Below are 20,613 nucleotides of genomic sequence, written 5' to 3'. Positions count from 1 at the left end.
TCGGGAAGGCCTCGTGGCAGTTGCCGCAGGTCTTGGCGCACCCCTCGTAGGCGTCGTAGGCGTCGACGATCTGGGGCTTCTTCCCCGTCCCCGGCCCGCCCCTGATGTTGCAGAAGTGCTTTGTCGCGGCGAACGAATAATCGTACTCGTCGAGCTTGTCGGCGACCCACGCGCAGCCGTTGCCCGTCGCCTCGTCGTCGAGGTCGTCCATCTTGTCGTTCTTGAACGCCTTGCTCTTGGCGTACTTCTTCGGGTTCCACGCGAGGTCGTCCGCGCACTCGCGCTCGCACAGGTGGCACGCCGCGGGGCACATCTCCCAGGCGGCGTACTCGTCGCCGTCCTTCTCCCCGACGAGGCCGCAGCGGCCCGCGCGGTCCTCGCCGACCCAGGCGCAGGTCTTGTAGCTGTTGAACTTGGCCGCGCCGACGAAGAAGTTCCCGGAGTCTTTGCACTCGGGGCACCGGTCGCACGTCACTTGGCACGCGTCGCGGGCCTCGACGCCGTCCGCGGACTTGAGCTTGCACTGCTTCGTCACCTTCTTGCTCTTGGTAATGCCGTCGAGGAGGTTCGCGCACGTGACCCCCCCCTTTTTGGCCTTCCACGACGTCGAGTCGGCGCACTCGCCGCCGTCGAACGGGTTGCAGATGTCGGGGTAGACGCCGCTCGCGTCGCAGTCGGTAGACGCCGCGGCGACCGTCGCGCAGAGCGCGAGGACGAGCTTGAGCATCGCCTACGCGAGGGGGGAGGGCTCGGATATCAGGGGGGTCCTACGGGGCGGTGTCTCGGACCGGGGGGGGTGGTCGCGGCCGGATCGGCGACGGTCGAAGGCGGCGCCGCCGAAACGTCGAACGCGCCGCGGCGGGGGGGGGGGGGTGGGGGGGCCAACGCGGCCCTCCCACGGCGCGGGCGTCCCTCCCGGGTTGGGGGGTCCTGTTGGCCCCGGGGGGCCGGCGCCCGGGCCCTCCCCCACCCTTTAAACGTCGGGAGGCGGAAGAATCGATCGCTCTTCGGCTTCCGGGCGTCAAGGGCGGAATTTCCCGGGCCATGGGCGGGGTGGGGCCCGCCCCCCCGGGGCGTCGGCCTCGTCGTTGCCGAGGGCCTCCATGTTCGTGAAGTTGAGGAAGTGGTAGGGCCGGTGGATCTCGTCGTAGAAGGGCGCGGGGTTCGCGAGCTTGAGGTCGTACTTCATGGACTTGGAGTGCTGGACGCCCATGAAGTTGAAGTTCCAGACGTCGTCGTCGGGCACCATGAAGAACCCGAGGAAGCGGTCGCTCAACAACATCTGGACCTTGGCGTAGTGCGTCGGCGCGTAGCCCGGCGGGTTGCCGGCCGCCTGGTCCGCGTGCTGCTTGCCCCACTCGAAGCCCGCGGGCGTGAGCTTGTAGGCCGTCAGCGAGCAGGACCCGGGCGTGAAGGCGCAGGTCACCACCGCCGTCTTCTCGCCGTCCCAGGACTCGTCGCGGGCCATGACGGCCGCGTGCGCGATGACGTCCTGCGGCGCCAATTGCGGCAGCTCGTTCGGCTGCGTGTGGAGCCAGCCCAGCGGTTCCAGATCCTCCAAATAGTCGTGCTTCGGCAGGTGGTGGGGCAGCGTCACCTGCTGGTGGTTGCCGACCTGGGGCACCACCACAATACACCGGATCTCCTTGACGCGCGCGTTGTCCGGCGGCGACACGCCGTAGAGGTAGCCCGCGACCTGCGTCCGTAAATCGGCGATCGTGATGAACTTGGCCAGCGCGTTCTTCGGGAGCACGTAGGTATAACCGCCGTCGCCGGCGTCGTCGGAGTTGACGTAGATGTGGTGCGTGCGGAGGTGCAAGTTCGTCGCGGAGATCGCGCGGACGCGCCAGTCCGTCTTCGACGAGAAGGACTGCTGCTCGTACTGGGACGTCGTCGTGACGACCATGTCCTCGCCGTGGACGTTGGTGGTTTTGGTGGTCACCGCCGTCAGCTGGCTCTGCTCGCGCGCCTGCTTCTCGATCTCCGCGACCTGCTGCCGCTGCAACGACGGCGGCGCGATCTCCATTCCGAGGATGACGTCGCGGATCTCGCTCTGCGTCAGCGACGCCACGTTGACGTTGTTCTTCTTGCCGTAGTCCGCCAGGATCAGATCCTTCAGGGCGACCTCGACCTTGACCCACTGCTCGTCGGAGAGCGTCGGCCAGACGTGGTGCGGCTCCGTGACGACGGTCTTGTCGGGCCGCAACACGACCTTCGTCCGGTCCTGGGCGACGTGGAGCGCGCGCAGCACGAGGATCAGGCGGCTGAAGGCCGTGTAGGACGAGATGGTCTTGAGCCAGTCGTCGTAGATGTTGAAGAGCACCATCTGCGGCTCCGTCGCCTTGAGGATGAGATCGCCGAACTTCTCGACCTTGAGGCAGGCCTGGAAGGGCAGCTGCAGCTCCGACCCCTTGATGACGATGTTCGGGAAGTCGAGGAGGTGCACTTCCAGCGGGTCGAGCATGCCCTTGCGCGTCACGATGATCTGCTTCGGCTGCTCCTCGACGGGCAAAGACCGGATCAACGCCGCGACCTCCTCCGCGGTCTTCCACTTGGCCAGCTGGCCCAGGCGCTTCTGGCCCGCCCAGACGGACGTGTGGATGATCTTCAGGAAGAGCTGGCCCGTGCGCGGGTTGAAGATGAAGATCGCGCCGTTGATGGGCTTCGTCGTCAGGTTGCCCTCGAACGTCTTGTGGATCGTCACGCGGTAGACGTTCGTGTCGTCGACGAACCAGATGATCTGGTTGGAGAAGAGCTCGCCGTAATTTTGGGACGAGAGGTAGGGCTCGGTAGGTTCCGACGAATACAACTGTAAACCCTTGCGGATGCGCTCGCGGAGCACGTAGAGCGCGGGGTTCGCCTTGATGATCTTCGCCATCGCCTGCTGGATCAGCGGCTTGCAGCCCGGGAACCAGGCGCCGTAGCCGCTGTAGAGGTTGTAGGCCAGGTCGATGGCGATGAGGGCGCCCGTCGGCGACGGGTAGATGGACATGTTGTCCGTCGTGTAGTCGAGGAACTTGGCGCGCGCGTACCGCTCGACGTCGTGGCTGTCGAAGTCGCCCCAGCGGAGCTGGACGTCGATCCAGTACTTGGACGACGTCGCGCCGTCGTAGGCGTCCTTCGTGTCGTGGAGCAGGCTCGGCTTGGCGACCTGCCACTTGTAGGCCGCGAAGAGCAGAATGTCCGCGCACGACGAGTTCATCTTGTAGGACTTCCGCGGGTGGATCGTCTCCTTCTGCACGTTCTCGATCTCCAGCGCGTCGAGCTCCTGGTCGAAGACCTGGCACAGGTCCATGGTCACGGACTCGTGGATCTTCTGCCAGAGGTGGGCCCGGAAGATCTGGATGAGCGAGATCTTGAGCGTCGGGATCTTGCCGTGCATGAAGATGCCCGTGAGGTCGAGCTGCACCTGGAAGCCGACGTAGACGTTGGCGCGGTTGATCGTCGGCGACCACCACAGCGTGAAGCGCCGGTTCGGGATCTGGTTCAGGCCGGACCGCTGCGCGTTCGTGAGCTTCTTGTACTTCATCGACTCCTCGAAGCCCGACGCCTTCTCCCAGAAGAGGCCCTCCCACGTGGGGAAGTAGGTGCCCTTGAAGAGCGTGTGCTCCAAAATGCCCTCGACGCCGCCCAGCGCCTGGATCATGTCCGTGCGGTAGTTGTTGAGGTTCCAGAGCTTGCCGTCGTGGCGCTGGTGCGTCCACCAGAACGGGTTCTGGCGGAGCACCTGGTACTGCTTGAAGTCCGTCCGCGCGCGCCAGCCCTTGTCGTAGGCCAGCGTGTGCCGGTCCTTCTGGAAGAGCGTGTTGATGCGCGGGATGCCCCGGTCCCAGGAGTCCTCGAGGTCCTCGAGCGTGAGCCGCCGGTTCTGCGCGTTCGCCTCCTGGCGCTTCAGCGCGTACTCGGCCCAGACGCGCTGCGAGTCGACGAACTCGCTCTCCCAGGGCTGCATGTAGCGGAACAGGTTCGGGATGATCTGGTCCTCCTCGTGGGACATGCCGCTCCGGAAGTGCGTCACGCCCTGGTCCGTCTGCTTCGAATACCGCAAATCGCTCTGCGGGATGAGCACGTGGCCCATGGACAGCATGCCCAGCCCCCCGAGCTCCTTGGGCGTGTAGAAGACGACGGGCGGGAAGCGCGACGGCATCTTGGAATTGAGGCCGATCTTGATGCGCGTCTGGATCTTGTTCTCGCATTTCACCAATAGGTCGAGCATCTCCTGCGTGTTCACGACGGCCTCCCGAAAGTAGGTCATCAGACCGATGAGCGCCGTGTTCCACTTGTTGGCGATCTTCGTAAAGGTCGTCGACCCGGACGACATCAGGACCTGGCGCACGCGGTTCTCGAAGGTCCGGAGCGACTGCTCGTCGACGCGCAGGAACGCCTGCGCCGTCATCTCCTTCGTCGCGTCGTTCTGCAGGTTCCAGACGCCGTCGCGGTGGGCGAGAGCTTCCAGGTGCATGCGGCACTTGGGCTTGACGCGCACCTCGAAGCCGCACATGTTGAACAGCAAGTTCGGGTTGTCCTTGGAGTAGACGGACACGAACGAGTTCTCCCAGTCGATCGTCGTCACGGACCGCGGCAGGCGGTTCTTCACGTCCCAGAACGTGGCGCGGCCCAGGTTGACGTCGTGCTTCATGAGGCGCATGCGCTGGTCGCGCGGCCAGCACTTCTTGTTGTTGTAGCCGACGACGTTCTCGTTGTTCGGGTCCGGGTGCTCCGTCAAATAGCGCTGGATGAGGTCGCGCGCGTCGTCCGCGTCGAAACGCAATAAGAAGAAGACCTGGTCGACGTAGCGCGTGTAGAGGCGGATGGGGTGGCGCGTCTCCGTGGACACGTCCTTGTAGGAGAGGTACTCGTTGGGCACCTGGGGCGGCCCCGCGATCTCCGACGCGCGCGTCAGGCCCAGCACGAGCAAATCGAGCACGAGGCCGTAGTACTGGAACACAAAGGACGCGAACTGGAGGCCCCGGACCAGGCCGTAGGAGTTCGTGTGCATCATGTCCTTGTAGGCCACGGTCACGTTGTTCTTCGCCGTCATGTAGTCCGCGATGTTGTGGTCGACGATGAGGCGTAATAAGCGGTTCAGCAGCGTCAAATCGATCTTCTCGTAGACCTTCTCGAGCTTCGTCTCCATCATGACGACGCACTCGCCGGCGTCCGTGTCCCAGACCTTGTCGAGGTTGTTGACGCCCTGGCACCACTTGTAGCAGAGCAGCGGCGGCGGCTCCGAGTCCGCGGGCTTGATCCAGTTCGGGAAGAGGTGGCGCTTGTCCGCCTCGTACCACAGGTACTGGTCCAGGTAGGCGTCCGTGATCTTCTCCAGCGGCTCGACCTCGTAGACGGGGATGAGGTGGCTGTACAAGTCCATGAACTGGATGCCCACCTCCTTGAACGCGCGCTGCGTCAGCAGGTGGCGCTTCACGCGCGACAGCGCCTCGTGCGGGTTGTCGTAGGCCTGCTCGATGAGCCCCAGCTCCTCGCGCTGGTTCTGGTTCAACCGCGAGTTGATGCCGTAGTTCTCCTTGAGGCGCTCCAGCGCCAAAATGAGCAGCTTCGTGTCGTGCTTGTAGGACAGCGGCGGGAAGGGGATCGGCGAGAACTTGCGGCTCTCGAGCCAGTGCACCGTCGTCGTATAGATGGCCACGGCCTCCTCCGCGGACACGTAGGGCCCGTCCTTCAGGTAGTTGTGCTGCCGCTCCTGCTCCGCCTTGAGCCAGAGGCGCGTCAGGCGGCCCAGGTTCTTCTTGCAGACCGTCTTGTCGACCGTCGCGCCGCGCTTGATGCGCTCGCGGTTGTAGTGCGCGATGTTCGTCCACCAGTCGGCCTTCGCTTTCACGTACCGTAGAATCATGTTCTCGATGGGCGCGGGGAGGCCGGGGACCTTCCAGGGGATGTTCGCCTTCCAGCAGCGCCAGGCCTCGGACAAGTGCTGGAGGATCGTCCGCGACTTGTTGGCTTTCACGCCCTCGGGCATCATGTCGAGGATGTCGTGCATGACCGCGGCCCGGAGCTCGAGGTCGAAGTGGGACTCGACGCGCTGCTTCGTCACCGTCTTCGCGATGCCCTTCGTGTGGCGCCCCTCGAACTGGCGCGCGAGCAAATTGCCGAGCCAGCGCTCCAAGAGCGGCACGATGCCGCGCATGAAGAACAGCCAGACGCGCCACCCGGGCGCCCAGAAGCCGCAGCCCGGGCCCTTGCCCACGGGGCCCGTGTTGAAGCGGTAGTAGATGAGGTGCTTCAGGTCCTTGCACATGCGCACCTGGCGCATGAGGCGGTACTTGTAGCGGTACATGCCCGTCAGCTGGCCCACGTGCGCGAAGATGTACTGCAGCCCGTCCGCGAGCTGGAACGCGTCGACGTTGCCGAGGCGGTACTGGACGACGGAGTCGACGACGAGCTTCGTCAGGCGCAGGATCTCGCGCGTGAGGTGGAAGGCGTTGCCGAAGCGGCTCTTCTTGCGCTCCTTCGTCGTCAAAGTTTTGACGGGCTTGAGGTTGAAGTTGTAGTCGAGGTGGAGGTAGTTCAGGTTCTTGCGGTGGATGAGGAGGTTGAGCATGTTGTAGCCCTGGCGGCAGACCTGGAGCCCGACCTCGACCCAGTCGAGCTCCGTGGACTGGAAGAATTTCGTGGCCTTGAGCGACCGGAAGAGGTGCTTCCGGTTCAACGGCTTCGACCGCTTCCGGTGGAGCTCGTTGAGGACCCAGCACTTCAAGAGTTTCTGGTAGGAGACGCGCACCTTGACAGGGTGGTCCGGCGGGCAGCGCTCCTTGAACCAGGCGTTGACGAGGGGCACGTCGAACGCGCGCCGCGTCCGGCCGCGCCGGAGGTTGAAGGGCCGCGGCGCCCAGTAGAGCGAGATGCCGCCGGCCGTCGCGTCGGTGTAGAGGGGCTCGTCGGCGAGTAGAGGACCGACGTCCTCGGGCAGGCAGAAGCCGTCGTCGCCGTCGTCGTCGCCGCCGCCGCCGTCGTCGTCGTCGGCCGCGCGCGCGCGGCTCCGGAACGCGGAGATGGGGTTGACGACGGGGTCGAAGTAGAAGGCCGGCAGGTCCGGGTCGTCGGGCTTGACGTAGTAGAGCGGCGGGTGGTGGTAGGGCGCGAGCTTGACCGCGCGGGGCCGCGACGTGTAGAGGTACGGGTACTGGACCTTGTACTCGGTGCGGATCTGGTGGCGGATGATGATCTTGTTGATGTCGTTGAACTCGTTCCAGTCGTCCTCGTCGACGTCGGCGTCGCGGAAGAGGGGCTCGAACTTGGGCCCGCCGGGGATCGCGCAGTTTAAAGCTTTCGCGGTGAAGAACGACCGCTTGTCGAAGAGGTGGAAGTAGTTCGGGTCGAGGAGGTCGGACACGAGCTGGCCCGCGAGGCGGTAGAGCGTCGTCATGATGGGCACGGTGAGCGTCCACTTGCGGTAGGACGTGCCGTTGACGTACTCGGGCTCGAGCTCTAAGGGCTTCGCGTCGTAGAACCAGTCGGCGACGGCCTCGTCGTCGTCCGCGTCGAGCTCCATGGCGATGGGCTCCAGGGGCTCCACGTCCAGAATGTTGTCGCCGTAGTCCAGGGGCGGCTCCTCGTCGTCGAAGGGCGGGAAGCGCATGCGCTTGAAGTGGCGCCGGTCCCGCTTCTCGCGGCGCATCATGATCCACATCGTGCCCCACTGGGCCGCGTAGATGGGCTCGACGACGCGGGGGATCTCGTTGACGAAGGAGATGGCGCCCGTGACGTGGTAGAGCACGGACACGTTGCGCACCTGCTCCCAGGGCATGGGCAGGTTCTCGAGGAGCTTGTAGACCGCGTGCGGCACGTACTTGAGCGCGCCGAGGTAGACGCGCTTGTCGTGCTTGAATTTTTTGGAGGACATGTCGCCGTGGTCCTTGATGATCTTGCGCACGTGCTCCGCGGGCATGTCCTCCTTGTACGTGTCGACGAAGCCGAACTTGCGCCGCTGGCCGAAGCGCTTGCTCTGCAGGTTCGCCCACTTGCGCGCCTTCTCGCTGAGCGGGTCCTTGCGCCGCCGCCGGGCCGGGGCCCCCGCGGGCGGCGGCGGCGGCGGCGGCGGCGCGCCGCCGAAGCCCGCCATGCCCGGCGGGGGCATCGCCGCCATCATGCCCGGCGGGGGGCGCATGCCGGGAGGCGGGCCCATGCCCGGCGGGGGGCCGCGCGGCGGCTGGGCCATGGAGCCGCGCGAGTTCTAGGGTTCGCGGGCGTCAACGCGGAACGGCTGCGGTGCTCGGGGTGTCCGCAAACCCGCGCGCGCGCGTCGGCGCGTCGGAGAAGATGGACAGCTCGACTCGCCGGCGCCTCAGCTCGATCTCGTCTCAGCCTCGAGGCGAGGCTCGGAGACCCCCGGCGAGCCGCTCGTCCTTTGTGGACGCGGCGCGCGGCGCGCGCTGGGAGATGATGCTGTGGAAGCGCCGCGGAAGGGTCAACTTCCAGTCGTCGAAGCTCATGCCCTGGAGCTCCGCGCTCGGCGCCGCGCTCCATCGCGAAGATGGCGACGGCGAGCTTCCGCGCGATCGCGGCGCGGTCGCCGCGGCGGCGACGAGGCGCGCGACGATCGTCGCGAACGTGAGGAACGTGCCGCCCGGCGCGACGATGTCGGAGGATCAGCATCAGCTACAGCAGCAGCCCCAGCAGGCCCAGCAGGTGACGTCGCGGTAGCAGCGGCCGCCAATAAACCGGCGGAGGAATGATGATGCCGTAGGGGATGCCGTACCACACGGCCCAGGCGTCGTCGTCGTCGTCGTCCGGAGGAAACCCCGCGCTGCATCCCCGCGACGCTCTTCTTGCTGAGCTGGGCGGCGATGACGATTCAGCTCCCGGAGAGCCTCGTGCGACCTCTGGGCCGTCGACGCCGCGCAGGCGCTCCACCTCACGTCGCGGAGCCTCCACAGGAGCTCTGGCGCGCCGTCTGCGACGGCTCCTGCGGCGTCGCGGGCTGCGAGTCGAAGTGCGCGTGGAAGACGGGCCTCGCACGCCACGTCCGCGACCGCGAGATTACTCAGCCTGAGGCTAGCCTCACGTGCTAGCAGCACGCGGCGCGCTACATGCGCGCGCGCGTAGCTCTCCCACGACACCGACCGGAACAAAGACAAGCACGCCGGCGCGGCCGCGCCGCAAATTACGCGTCGATTGCGGATCAAATGGCGCCGCCGGAGGCGAGGCGCGCGCGGAGAACATGACGGCAACAACTTTGGGTGAACTGATCCGAGAGACTTGGCGACGACGCGAACAATGGCCGCCGCCCCGGCGTCGACGCGCGTCTTCGTGCAGAACCTGCCGCCCGGCTGCGGCGTCGACGACCTCAAAAAACACTTCGGCGACTACGACGTGACGGACGTGCAGATCCCGAAGAAGAAGGGCGCCCGCGCCGGCAGCCGCGGCATCGCCTTCGTCGGCTTCCGCAGCGCCGACGACGCGGCGGCGGCGATCAAGACGCTGGACAAGGCCTACTGGCGCACGTCGAAGTTGCGCGTGTCGCGCGCGGAGCAGCGCAAGCGCGCGGCACCCGCGGCCGCGGCGCCCGCGGCGCCCGAGGAGCCCGAGGCGCCGCCCGCGAAGAAGCCGAAGACGGAGGCGCCGAAGCCGTCGGACGCGAAGCAGACGCGCCGCGAGCGCTTCTTCGAGCTCATGGGCGGCGGGCCCGGCGGCGGCGTCGAGGACCTCGCGGCGCCCGAGGAGGAGGACGCGGAGGACGACGACGACGCGGCCGCCGACGACTCGGACGACGACTCCGCGGTGGACGTCGCGGACCTCGCCGCGCCGGCGGCGCCCGTCGTCGCGAAGAGCGCCGCGGCCTTCGACGACGGCCTCGACGACCTCGCCTACCTGCGCTCCAAGCAGACGGCGGTCGAGGAGGAGGAGGAGGAGGACGTCGAAGAAGCGCCGGAGGCGGAGGAGGCGAGCGACGACGACGACGACGACGACGAGGAAGAAAAAGATGGCAAGGACGACTCCGAGGACGAGGACGACGACGCCGGCGCGCGGCTCTACGTGGCGAACCTGCCCTACGACGCGTCGGAGGAGGAGATCCTCGCGTACTTCTCGCCGCACGGCACCGTCTCCGAGGTGCACCAGCCCCTGAGCAAGGAGACGCGCGCGCCCCTGGGCTTCGCCTTCGTGACCTTCGTCCTGCCGACGGCCGCCGAGGCCGCGACGGCGAGCCTCGACGGCGCGTCGTTCCGCGGCCGCGCGCTCTCGGTCGCGGCCGCCGAGAAGCAGCGGAAGTCGAGCGCCGACGACCGCGCGCCGCGGACCTTCAGCGAGCGCCGCGAGCAGGAGCGGAAGAAGAAGGCCCTGGCCGCGAGCCACGGCGAGCTCCGGGGCCACGTGCGGAGCGACGCCGTCGCGGCCGCGGCCGCGGCGCAGCTCGGCGCGTCCAAGGCCGAGCTCTTCAAGGCCTCGGGCTCCGGCACGGCCGTCAACCTGGCGCTCGCGGAGGCGACGGTGCAGGCGGAGACGCTGGCCTACTTCCGGGACCGGGGCTACGACCTCGACGCGGACGCGAGGAGCCGGCGGAGCGTCCTCGTGAAGAATCTGCCCGCGGACGCGTCCGCGGCCGAGCTCCGCAAGATGTTCGCGCCCCACGGCGTCGTCCACGACGTGCTCCTGGCGCCGTCGCGGACGACGGCCGTCGTCGAGTTCGAGGAGCCCAGCGAGGCGCGCGCGGCCTTCAAGAAGTTGGCGTACCGGCGCTTCCGCCACGTGCCCCTCTACCTCGGCTGGGCGCCGGAGAAGTCCGACGCGGCGCCCGCGGCGCCGTCGTCGACGGTGCCGGACGCCGCCGCCGCCGACGACGACGAGGAGGTCCACGAGGGCGCGACGGTCTTCGTCAAGAACCTCAACTTCAAGACGACGGCGGCGGCGCTCCGCGCGCACTTCTCCGCCTTCGGCGTCCGCGCGTGCTCCCTGCCGGCGGCCGACGGCGAGCGCAACAACCGGGGCTACGGCTTCCTCGAGTTCGACGGCGCCGACGACGCGAGGGCCGCCATCGCGACGACGCGGCCGCTCGACGGCCACGCGTTGGGTTTGGAGCTCTCGAAGCGCAAGATCGCGCGCGCGCCCGACGCCAAAAAAACGTCCAAGACGAAGCTCGTCGTGCGCAACCTCGCCTTCGCCGTCGTGGTCAACGACGTCAAGCAGCTCTTCGAGGCCTTCGGCGCCCTCAAGAAGGTGCGCCTGCCGAAGCGGTTCGACGGGCGGCACCGCGGCTTCGCGTTCGTCGAGTTCACCAACCCGCGCGACGCGGCGGCGGCGCGGAGTTCGCTCAAGAGCGCCCACCTCTACGGCCGCCACCTCGTCATCGACTGGGCCGACCCGGACCCCGCCGTGGAGTAACGTCACCTTACGACCTCGGACGCGGACCGGCCGCTCTTCGGCGGCGCCTTGTGCTTGCGCTTCTTGTCGCGCTGGGACGCCTTGTCGACGACGGCGCCCATCTTCGCCTTGGGCTTGATGGCCTTCGCCGGGTCCCAGAACTGGGGCTGCACGGGCGCGTCGCGCTTCGGCGCCGCGGGCGCGAGCCAGGCGACGAAGCGGTAGATCTTCGTCGCGACGTACCAGGGCGTCAGGGCTAGGATCATGAGGAACGCGAGGCCGTAGCCGCAGGCCGCGGCGCAGCGGAACTTCCGGTACATCTCGCGGTCGCGCTTCTGCTGCTGCACGAACGCGCGCGTGTCTCGCAGGAGCAGCTCCATGGCCGACATTTCGGTCAGCGGCCGCGGGCCCTTGGGCTTGAGCTCCTCGTCGTCCTCGCCGGCCTCGAGGTCGGGCTCGCCGAGCACGTCCTTCGTCGCCTCGGCCACCGTGTCGTTGACGATGGCGCTGATGTCCATGCCCTCGATCTCGTGCAGCTCCGCCGGCAGCTCCGGCGGCGGCGCCGCCTCCGACGCCATGGCCGCCGCGCAGCGCTACGGAATCGAGCGCAGCGCGCGACGAAGCGGTCCGACGCCGACGCCGACGGGCCGGTTCGATGCCGCCGACCAGCGCCGCCTTCGAGGGCTGCCCAAACGACAAGGTTTTTGGCGCAGGCGCAGTTCTGCCACAGTGCAGCTCAAGCACCATCGCAGCCGTCGCCGGCGGCGGCAGCGTCGAGCACCTCGCCGCGACGCCAGCCAGCGATGACCTACTCCATCCGCCACATCGTCGGCGTCATCACGCGCGAGACGCGCGAGGGCTTCCTCGGCACGAAGCTGCCGCTGTTTGGCAAGACCTGGGGCGAGAAGAAGCTCGTTGGGAGCTGGACGCTCAACGATTTTTATGTTTATGCCATCGGCTGCCACGTCGGCCACAGCACGGAGGCGCTCGTCGCGCTGTTCGCCTACTGGCTCTTCTTCAGCGACGGCACGTGGGCGACGGAGTGCGCGACGTTTCGGGCGCCGTGGGTCCTCAAGGTCCTCGCGTTCCACCTCTGCTGCGAGGCCACGTTCGTCGGCGGCTGGCACTATTTTACCTACGTGTCCAGCGCCGCCAAGGGCCTCCAGCCGTTCAAGTTCAACGCGCGGCATCAGTACGAGCCCGACGCGTACGAGGAGGACGGCGCGCGCGTCGGCGTGCTCTCGAGTAGTACGGGCCACCTCCAGCGCGAGATCTTCTACAACACGCTCGGCTGGCTCCAGAGCGGCTGCTGGCAGTGCCTCATGACCTGGGCCTGGGCCTCCGGCGCGCTCCCCGTGGCGCCGGACTTCGCGAGTCGCCTATGGCCGAACCTTCTCGGGCTCCACCTGATCACGTACTGGCGCGAGATCCATTTTTACTGGTGCCACCGCGGCATTCATCCCTGGTGGGACATGCGCAACGGCCTGCGGCAGGGCGACGTCGGCGCGTTTCTGTACCGGTGGGCGCACTCGCTGCACCACAAGAGCCACAACCCGGGCCCCTGGAGCGGGTTGTCGATGCATCCCGTCGAGCACTTTCTGTACTATTCGTGCGCCTGGCTCTTACCTCTCGTTTTCACGGTCCACCCGCTGCACTTCCTCTACGCCAAGTACCACGCGGACATCTCGCCCATCGGCGGCCACGACGGCTTCGACGAGCCGAGCTGCAACGGCGACTTCCACTACTTGCACCATGCCAAGTTCGAGTGCAACTACGGCGTGCCGTTCCCCGTGGACTTCGACAAGATGTTCGGGACATGGGTCGACTACAAGGACTTCAAGGCCAACGGCGGGAAGATGCCCAAGGCCCAGCAGGACAAGATCGCGAGGCGCCGCGGCAAGGCGGCGGCCGTCGCGGGCAAGGACGGCACCACCTCTAGCACCACCGCCAAGATGGACTAGTGTTAGTGCTCGCTAAAAAAGACAGTGGGCCAAAAGACGACGGACCCTCAGCGGTGCATCATGGAGATCATGCCGACGTGGTCCTCGAGGGAGCAGAGGACGTTCGTGCGCTGCGCCGCGCTCGCGTCCTGGACGGCCTTGAGGAACGCGTCGACGTCGAGGACGGCCGCCGCGCGGAGGAGCGCGTCGACCTGCGTCTCCGCGTCGTCGCGGTAGTCCTCCGGGTAGTCCTCCGGCAGGTGCGGGAGCAGCGCGTCGAGGAACTTCTCGAGGGCGAGCTTCGCGTCCAAACAGTAGAGCACCTCCCAGAGCACGTCGAGCGCCGCGCGCTTCGTGCGCTCGTCGTCGCGGTTCAGCAGGCGGTCCGCCGTGTCGAAGGCCGCCGCCGCGGCTTTGGCGACGGGCGAGCCTTCCGGGAAGAGCGGGCCGGCGCGCTTGGAAAACGGGACGAGGCGCCGCCGCTTGCCCTCGTCGCCCGCGTCGACGACGCAGGCGCGCACGACGGCCGCGACGGAGGCGAGGCACGATAATGCGTTCTCCTTCTTGGCGCGGTCCGTGGACTTGAAGCTCGCGCAGGGCTCGAGGAGCGCCGCGACGACGGCGTCGGAGCGCGCGCGGAGCGCGTTCCGGTCGAGCCACGCGTCGCGCGCCAGAAGCGCCTCGAGGAGCACGACGCGCTCGGCGCTCGCGTGTTCCCAGGCCGCCGCCGGCGCGAGGGCGACGTCGGCGAAGAGGCGGCCCGCGAGGGCGCGCTCGGCCGACCGGTCGTCGGACTCGCGCGCCGCGAGCGCCTCCAGCGCGACGCCGACGCGCGTCGCGATGGCCGCGGCGACGGGCGCCGCCGGCGGGCCCGCGGCGTCGCCGGCCGCCGCCGGCGCATCCCCGAAATCGTCGTCGTCGACGCCGAGCTGCTTGAGCACGGCCCTTTCGACGTCGCGGCAGGCCGCGTCCGTTGCGATGTCCAACACCGCGAGCAGCGCGGGCCGGTCCGCGCCGGCGGCGAGCGTCAAAGCTTCAAAAAGCGCGAGGGCGTCGACGGCCTCGGCGTCGTCGAGGGCCGCGCCCGCGAAGAGCTTGGGCGCGTGGCGCAGCGCCGCGTTCGCCGACCGGTCCAGCACCGCGAGCGCCGCCAGCGCGTCGTCCACGTGTTCCCCGCCGCCGCGCCAGGCCAGGAGCGCGAAGCAGAGCGCGCCCGTCGCGCGGTCTAGGGACTCGACGCGGCCCGTCGCCACGAAGGCCGCCTCGATGGCCGCGGTGCCGCGCCCGTTGCAGAGCTCTAGAAGCGTGGCGACGGCGCGCGCGGCCGACGCCCGTAGGCCCGGGTCCCGCGTCTCCACGAGGGAGCCGTGCGTGAGCACGTCGACGAGCGCGCAGACCTGGGGCAGCGCCGCCGCGGGCTTGCAGCCCCGCAGCATGGCCTCGAGCACGTCGACGACGTCTCCGCGGCTCCTCGCGTCGACGCCTCCCGGGATGACCTCCAGATCGCCGACGACGCGCGGCGCCAAAAAGGTCACGAAGGACTCGGGCACGACGTAGCGGCCCAAGACGCGGCCGCACTCGAGGATGCGCTGGCGGTGGGCCTCGCCAAAGTCCTCGCAGCGGCACCTCGATAAAGCCTTGCACAGCGCTAGGACGATCTTCGAGAGCTTCTCCGTGAGGTGCTCCTCGCAGTAGACGAACATGGACTGCAGTAACACGGCGCTCTGGGTCCGCGCCTCCTCGTTCCAGCTGCAGAGCTCGTCCATCGTCGGCTGGATCACGCGGTGCGTGAACGCGCGGACGATGGTCCGCGCGCCCAGCGACGGCCGCTTCTCGAGGGGCCAGGGCAGGCCCGCGGGCTCGTGGTTGCAGCGCGGGTCGCCGTCGACGCCGTACTGGATCTTCTCGATGTTGTTCTCGCGCGACTGCGACTCCTCCATCATCTCGCGGCCCGCGGCGGCGAGGCCGTCCAAAGCTGATTTCCGAACGCGCTCGTCGCGGTCGATGGCGAAGTTCAGCATGTAGGCCAGGAGCCGCGGCTGGGAGTCGCGGCGGTCCAACGTCTGCGTGAACCACTCGGCGAAGCAGTCCACGAGCGCCTGGCGCACCGCGACGTTGTTGTCGCGCGTGAGTTCGGCGACGTAGTTGTAGCGGACCTCGCGGCCGTAGAACGACGCGGTCGGGATGACGTTGTCCTCGCGGAAGCCGACGAGGTCCGCGATGGCGTCGGAGCCGGCGGCGCGCCACTTGGCGACGTGCTTGACGGCGACCGCGCGGCGCACCGCGTCGACGGCGCCGCGGCGGACCCTGGCGTGGCGGTGGCGCAGGTTCGGCATGGACACGCGCGCGAGCGCGGCCGCGTAGGGCACGAGGGGGTCCTGCAGGTCCTCCGTGGCGCAGATGGTTTTCACGCCCTCCATGGCTTTTAAGGCCAACTCGCCGAAGGTGTCGCGGCAGAAGCCCGCGAGGAGTAACATGGCTTCGTGCAGGTACGCGTTGACGACGGACGCCGCGCGGCCCGCGGTGCACGTGATCAATAGTTCGCACAATAATAAACGCAACTCCTCGCTCGGCTCCCGCGTCCGCAGCGTGCGCTCGCGCTCGAAGGCGCACGCGAGGTCCGGCCGCGCCTGGGCCTTGCCTCGTTTGAACGCCGCGTGATCCTCGAGATCGAAGACGAAGATGCCCGCCTCCACGTCCAGCCCGACGGCGGGCGACCCGCGGCCGTGGAGCATGGGGAAGACGTAGGGCATGTGGGGCGTCAGGTCCCGCACGCGGCCGCAGAGCCCGTTCAAGACGCGGATCGCCCGCTCGCGGTGCTTCTCCACGGGGTCCTCGAAGCGCAGCAGCAGCGGCCGCGCGAGCGCGTGGAGCAGCTCCTCGAGCGTCGCCTCGGGCAGCGGCGCGTCGACGACGCGCGCGATCGTCTCCAACCCCTGCGTCCGCGTCTCGCTCCGCTCGTCGCCGAGCTGCTGGATCGCGCGCGCGAGGCGCCGCAGGAGCGCGACCGCGGTCTCCGGCGGCGGCGGCGGTTTTGGTGGTTCCGGCTCCGGCGCGGGCACCTCGACCTCGGGGGCCGGCGCCTTCTTCTCCTTCTTCTTCTTCTTCAGGACGGCGTTGCGCTTCTTCTCGACGACCTTGGCCTTCTCCTGCTTGCGCAGGAGCTTGGTCACCGCCGCCTGCTTCGCCGCCGACTCGCCGCTGCAGAGCTCGGCCCAGGCAGCGTCGGCCATCGCTGAAGGAAGGGAGGAGGTCGTCGGCGGTGGCTGTCTTGCCGCGTGCGACCGGCAGCGCTTCGACGCGATGCCGCTGCGCCGCTGTGGCGAGCGGCGACATCGTTCAACAAATTTTGTTGAACCAATCGCAGTTGACGCTCATTTTGATCAGGCTCGACGGCGTCTGAGCCCTCGCGGAGAGCACCGTGGTGCGTCGTCCCCGCGCGCGCTCAGACGCTCTCGCCAAGCCTTCGAGTCGTTCCTCCAAGGCCTCGACCCGCCTCGTCGAACACACACACCGAAACGACCCACACAACCTTTCAAACACCCAAACAAGAACACGAAACCGCCATGTCGCGCCGCAACGAGCGGCGGTCGTCGCGCCTCGCCAAGTCGCCCGTGGTCGCCGCGCGCCGCCGCGCGGGCCGGAAGCGCGACCGGTCGCCGAGCAGCTCCATGAGCGCGCCCATGGGCTACTACAGCGGCGACGATCTGAGCCCGTGGGAGCAGGACGGCTGGGAAGCGTTATGCGGACTCTGCGGCGACGGCGGCACGCTCATCTGCTGCGACGGGTGCCCCGCCGTGCTCCACCCGGCCTGCGCGGGCGTCGCCGGCATCCCCGAGGACGACTTCTACTGCCAGTCGTGCATGAAGGACGTCTGCGGCGGCTGCGACAAAGGCCCGCTGGCCGCGGGCGACCACGTCATCTGCGGCGAGGAGGGCAACTCCGTGCACGCGCTGGGCTGCGGCCGCGCCTTCCACCTCGCCTGCGCGGGCCTCGACGAGGTGCCCGACGGCGACTGGCTCTGCGAGAGCTGCGAGGACTACGAGCGCGACCGCGAAGTCGCCGACGCGGCGCCGCCCGCGACGCCCGGCGGCGCGGCGGGCAAGGCCGCCCGCGAGCAGGCGTCGAAGGCTCTGGCGCGCGCCGAGGCCGCGCAGGACGGCGGGAGCCGCCGCGGCGCGGCGCTCGCGTGGCTCGCGGCCCGGGAGGCGACGCACGCCGCGCACCGCGCGGCGGCCGCGGTCGCCGCCAAGCCCCAGCTCCGCCGCATCCGCCTCGTGTCCTTCGCCTACCAGAAGCGCAAGGGCTACGAGCCCGACGCCTTCAAGGTCTTCGACGCGCGGTGCCTCCAGCACCCCGCGGTGTCCGCGGCCGGCGCCGTCCGCTGCGGCATGCTCCGGACCGTGCCGCCGAGCCGCCCCTTCGTCGACGGCTGGGACGACGACGACGTCAAGCAGGCCAAGTCGCGGGCGAAGCGGCGCCGGTCGACGCTCGGTAGCTCGCGGCGCGACGCGGACCGGCGCGCGGAGCAGCGCAAGGGCGAGCGCCGCGTCGCGCGCAAGTTCGCGTTCCTCGAGGACTCGCGCGACGAGGCGGGCGACCTCGACCTCGACGGCCGCGACGCGGTCGTGCGCGACGCCGTGGTCAAGGACGACCACTTCGAGGCGCTCGTCGACGCGGCCGTGGACGCGGCCGAGGCGTCGCCCGGCGAGGTGCTCACGCTGGCCTACGGCGACCTCCTGGGCAAGATCCGCTCCGTGGCCTGCGTCGAGATCATCGCGCGGGTCCTGGAGAAGGCCCACCCGGACGTCGACGTGGACCGCATCCACCTCGACCTCCGCAACATGTAGATAGAAGCAAGCAAGAAGACGCGCGAAAAAGTACTAAGACCCACGAAGTGACCCACGACGACCACGCTAGCATGATGGACGACCCACGCTATGCATACAGGTTTAACGGAGTTCACATGGGTGCTTGGGTCGTGGGATGTGCCTCAGATCGTCGCGAGCTTCGTCGCGAAGGAGGAGACGGCGACGGCGAACGCGTCCGCGGGCGAGAACGGGTGCTTGACGTCGAGGTGGAACTCGTCGTCGGACCAGCGGCCGAAGAGGAGCTTGCACTTGGCTTCGGCGTCCGGGTCGTTGGGCACGGGCGGGGCGTTGCCGTCGACGAGCTGGAAGTTGCGCACGGACGCGAGGCGCGCGCGGCCGAAGAAGTCGAGGCAGAAGCCCTGGAGCCGCGGGTTGTACTCCGGCGCGCGCGACCGCAGCTCGAGGTCGTCGACGCGCACGAGCATGGACCGGGGCCGGTTCGCGAGGCGGTTCACGGCGTAGTCGACGACCGCGCCGGTTTTTCCGGTTTTCTTCGCGCAGACCGTCCAGCGCGTTCCGAGCACGTTCCGGTTCACGGACGCGACGACGGCGCCCGGCGACTCGAGGGACCCGTCGGCGTCGACGCAGGAGATGTCGAAGCGCCGCGCGAGGCGGGACGTCGGCGCCATGCGGGAGGACGCGCGCTTGGCCGCGGCGAGGAGCAGGGGCCCCGCGCCGTAGCCCTGGACCCGTAAAGCGAGCAGGGGCCCGCCGCGGGAGCCCCCGCGGCGGCGCCGGTCCAGGACCGAGACGACGCAGCGCAGCGTCGGCTCGCCGGCGCCCAGCGGCGCCGTCGCGAAGGACCGCGGGTCGCGCTCGAGCGCGCCGCGCGCGGCCGACGGGAGCATGAGCCCGAGGACGACGGCCTTCGAGAGCGGCGCGCGGCAGAGCGGGCAGGTCGTCGACGACGGCGCGTCCGGGGCCGCCGCCGCCTCGACGCCCCGCGCCTCGTTGGCCGGGTGGGCCGGGGGCCGCGCCGCGTGGCGCGAGAAGCCGCCGTCCGTTGGGCCCGGCGGCGGCGGCGGGCCGCCGCCGCGCGCCGCGCGCTGCGCGCACGCGCCGACCCAGTGGCGCAGGCAGCCCTCGTGGACGAGCGTCGGCGCGTCGAGGCGGCTCTGGCAGGCGCAGGGCACGGCGACGGCCGCCTCCGCGTCGTCGCCGTCGAGGCCCTCGAGGCAGATGACGCACTGGCGCTCGAGCGCGAACTCCTTCTCCGGCGCGGGCGCCTCGGGCGCGGGCGAGTCGAGGAGCACGGGCACCTCGTCGAGGCCCGACTCGAGGAGCGGGTCGTGGTCCCCGTCGGACCCGTAGGGGTCGTCGGGGTCCTCGCCGGACGCCTCGCTTAGCTCCTCGACGAACGTCGTCTCCGTCTCCGTTCGCACGATCACGGGGCCGCCGCCCGCGTAGGCCGGCGGGTCGCCCAGGGTGCTCTGGGAGTCCAGGCTCTTCGGCGTGTCGCCCTCGCTCGCGTCCCCGGGCGGGTCGATCATCGTGGAAAAGCTTCTATTTTTCGGTATGGATTCGCGCGGCGCGAATCAGCGACGGCCGCCCGTGAAACGCGGCGTTTTTTCTCGGGATCTTTCGTGGGTGATCGCGGCGCGGGTCGGGGGCCCGGGCGGGCGGCGGCGGCGCGGCGCTGGCGGTCGCGGGACGTCAAAAATCTGCCGTCAATGCCCGGCACACACGCTGGGTCGGTCACCGAGGCCGCAATTGCCTTTGCTTGCGGCAACTCTCCGTTTTGTTGAAGTTTTGTTGAAGAGGCGAGGCGCGAGCGTCGACTTATATGCCAACTGGCGTACGCGAGCCCAGCCAGGGTGCGCCGGTCGCGGCGGCTCGACGATGGCGAGCGACGGCAGCCCGGCGTCGCGGCTCGTCCGCGGCCGCGCGGCGCGGCGCTTGCGAGAGCCACCCGTCGCGAGACATCCGGCGCATGTCGCATTTCCCCAACAGCACAAGCAGCAGATGCCAACGCCGCAATCTGCGGAGGTCTACCTGCGCGCGCGTCGCGCCCGGCTGGTTGGCCGGGGCTGAATTGTGCGAGAGCGCGATCTGCTGCAAGCTATGGCGTACTCACGACGGCACACGTGCTGCGCGCTCCTGCTCGCCTGCGCAGCCAGCGCGCTGCGGCCGATGGCAAAGCCGCTCCAAAAGCACGTCGTCATCGCGCCGGCGTCCAGCGGCCCGTGCGCCATGGACATGGCGAAGGCGCTCGCCGCGGCGCTCGCCGACGGCGAGGGCGCCGTGGCGACGATCGTCGCGGACACGTCGAGCCGCGCGGCCGTGCGCGCGTGCCTGCCGGCGCAGCCGCCCGTGACGCACGTCGTCGACGCGGCGAGCGTCTCGAGCGACGACGTGTCGCCGCTGTTCCTCGAGGCCGCCGGCGACCACCTCGAGCGGTGGTGCTGCGCGGCCGCCGCGGGCGCCGGCGCGCCGCCGGGCCGCACGGCGGCCGAGGCCGTCGCCGACATCCTCGGCCCGGACAAATG

The 20,613-nt window shown here is 69.1% G+C and overlaps 4 protein-coding genes across 4 annotated transcripts; 1 reads left to right on the top strand and 3 right to left on the bottom strand.

The window, feature by feature from the left end:
- Positions 1-1,021: 1,021 nt before the first annotated feature.
- Positions 1,022-8,298, bottom strand: AURANDRAFT_54877 (hypothetical protein; the record flags this gene model as incomplete). Its single annotated transcript, XM_009041928.1, has 1 exon — positions 1,022-8,298. One exon carries the CDS (start codon positions 8,174-8,176, stop codon positions 1,022-1,024), a length of 7,155 nt encoding a protein of 2,384 aa, XP_009040176.1.
- A 1,644-nt stretch (positions 8,299-9,942) lies between these two features.
- AURANDRAFT_1296 (hypothetical protein) lies at positions 9,943-11,334 on the top strand (the record flags this gene model as incomplete). The annotated part of the gene is made up of 1 exon (XM_009041906.1): positions 9,943-11,334. A coding segment is annotated over one exon (1,392 nt), but the record flags the coding sequence as incomplete, so codon positions are not given.
- Positions 11,335-13,265: 1,931 nt separating this feature from the next.
- On the bottom strand, positions 13,266-16,489 carry AURANDRAFT_72346 (expressed protein; the record flags this gene model as incomplete). The annotated part of the gene is made up of 1 exon (XM_009041927.1): positions 13,266-16,489. One exon carries the CDS (start codon positions 16,487-16,489, stop codon positions 13,325-13,327), a length of 3,165 nt encoding a protein of 1,054 aa, XP_009040175.1.
- A 1,760-nt stretch (positions 16,490-18,249) lies between these two features.
- Positions 18,250-18,552, bottom strand: AURANDRAFT_31391 (hypothetical protein; the record flags this gene model as incomplete). The annotated part of the gene is made up of 1 exon (XM_009041926.1): positions 18,250-18,552. One exon carries the CDS (start codon positions 18,550-18,552, stop codon positions 18,250-18,252), a length of 303 nt encoding a protein of 100 aa, XP_009040174.1.
- Positions 18,553-20,613: the final 2,061 nt, after the last annotated feature.

Source organism: Aureococcus anophagefferens, assembly GCF_000186865.1.
Source record: "Aureococcus anophagefferens unplaced genomic scaffold AURANscaffold_25, whole genome shotgun sequence".
In the NCBI taxonomy this organism is placed as follows: domain Eukaryota; class Pelagophyceae; order Pelagomonadales; family Pelagomonadaceae; genus Aureococcus; species Aureococcus anophagefferens.
The sequence above is the reverse complement of the archived record's forward strand: the minus strand, read 5'-3'. Positions and strand labels throughout refer to the sequence as shown.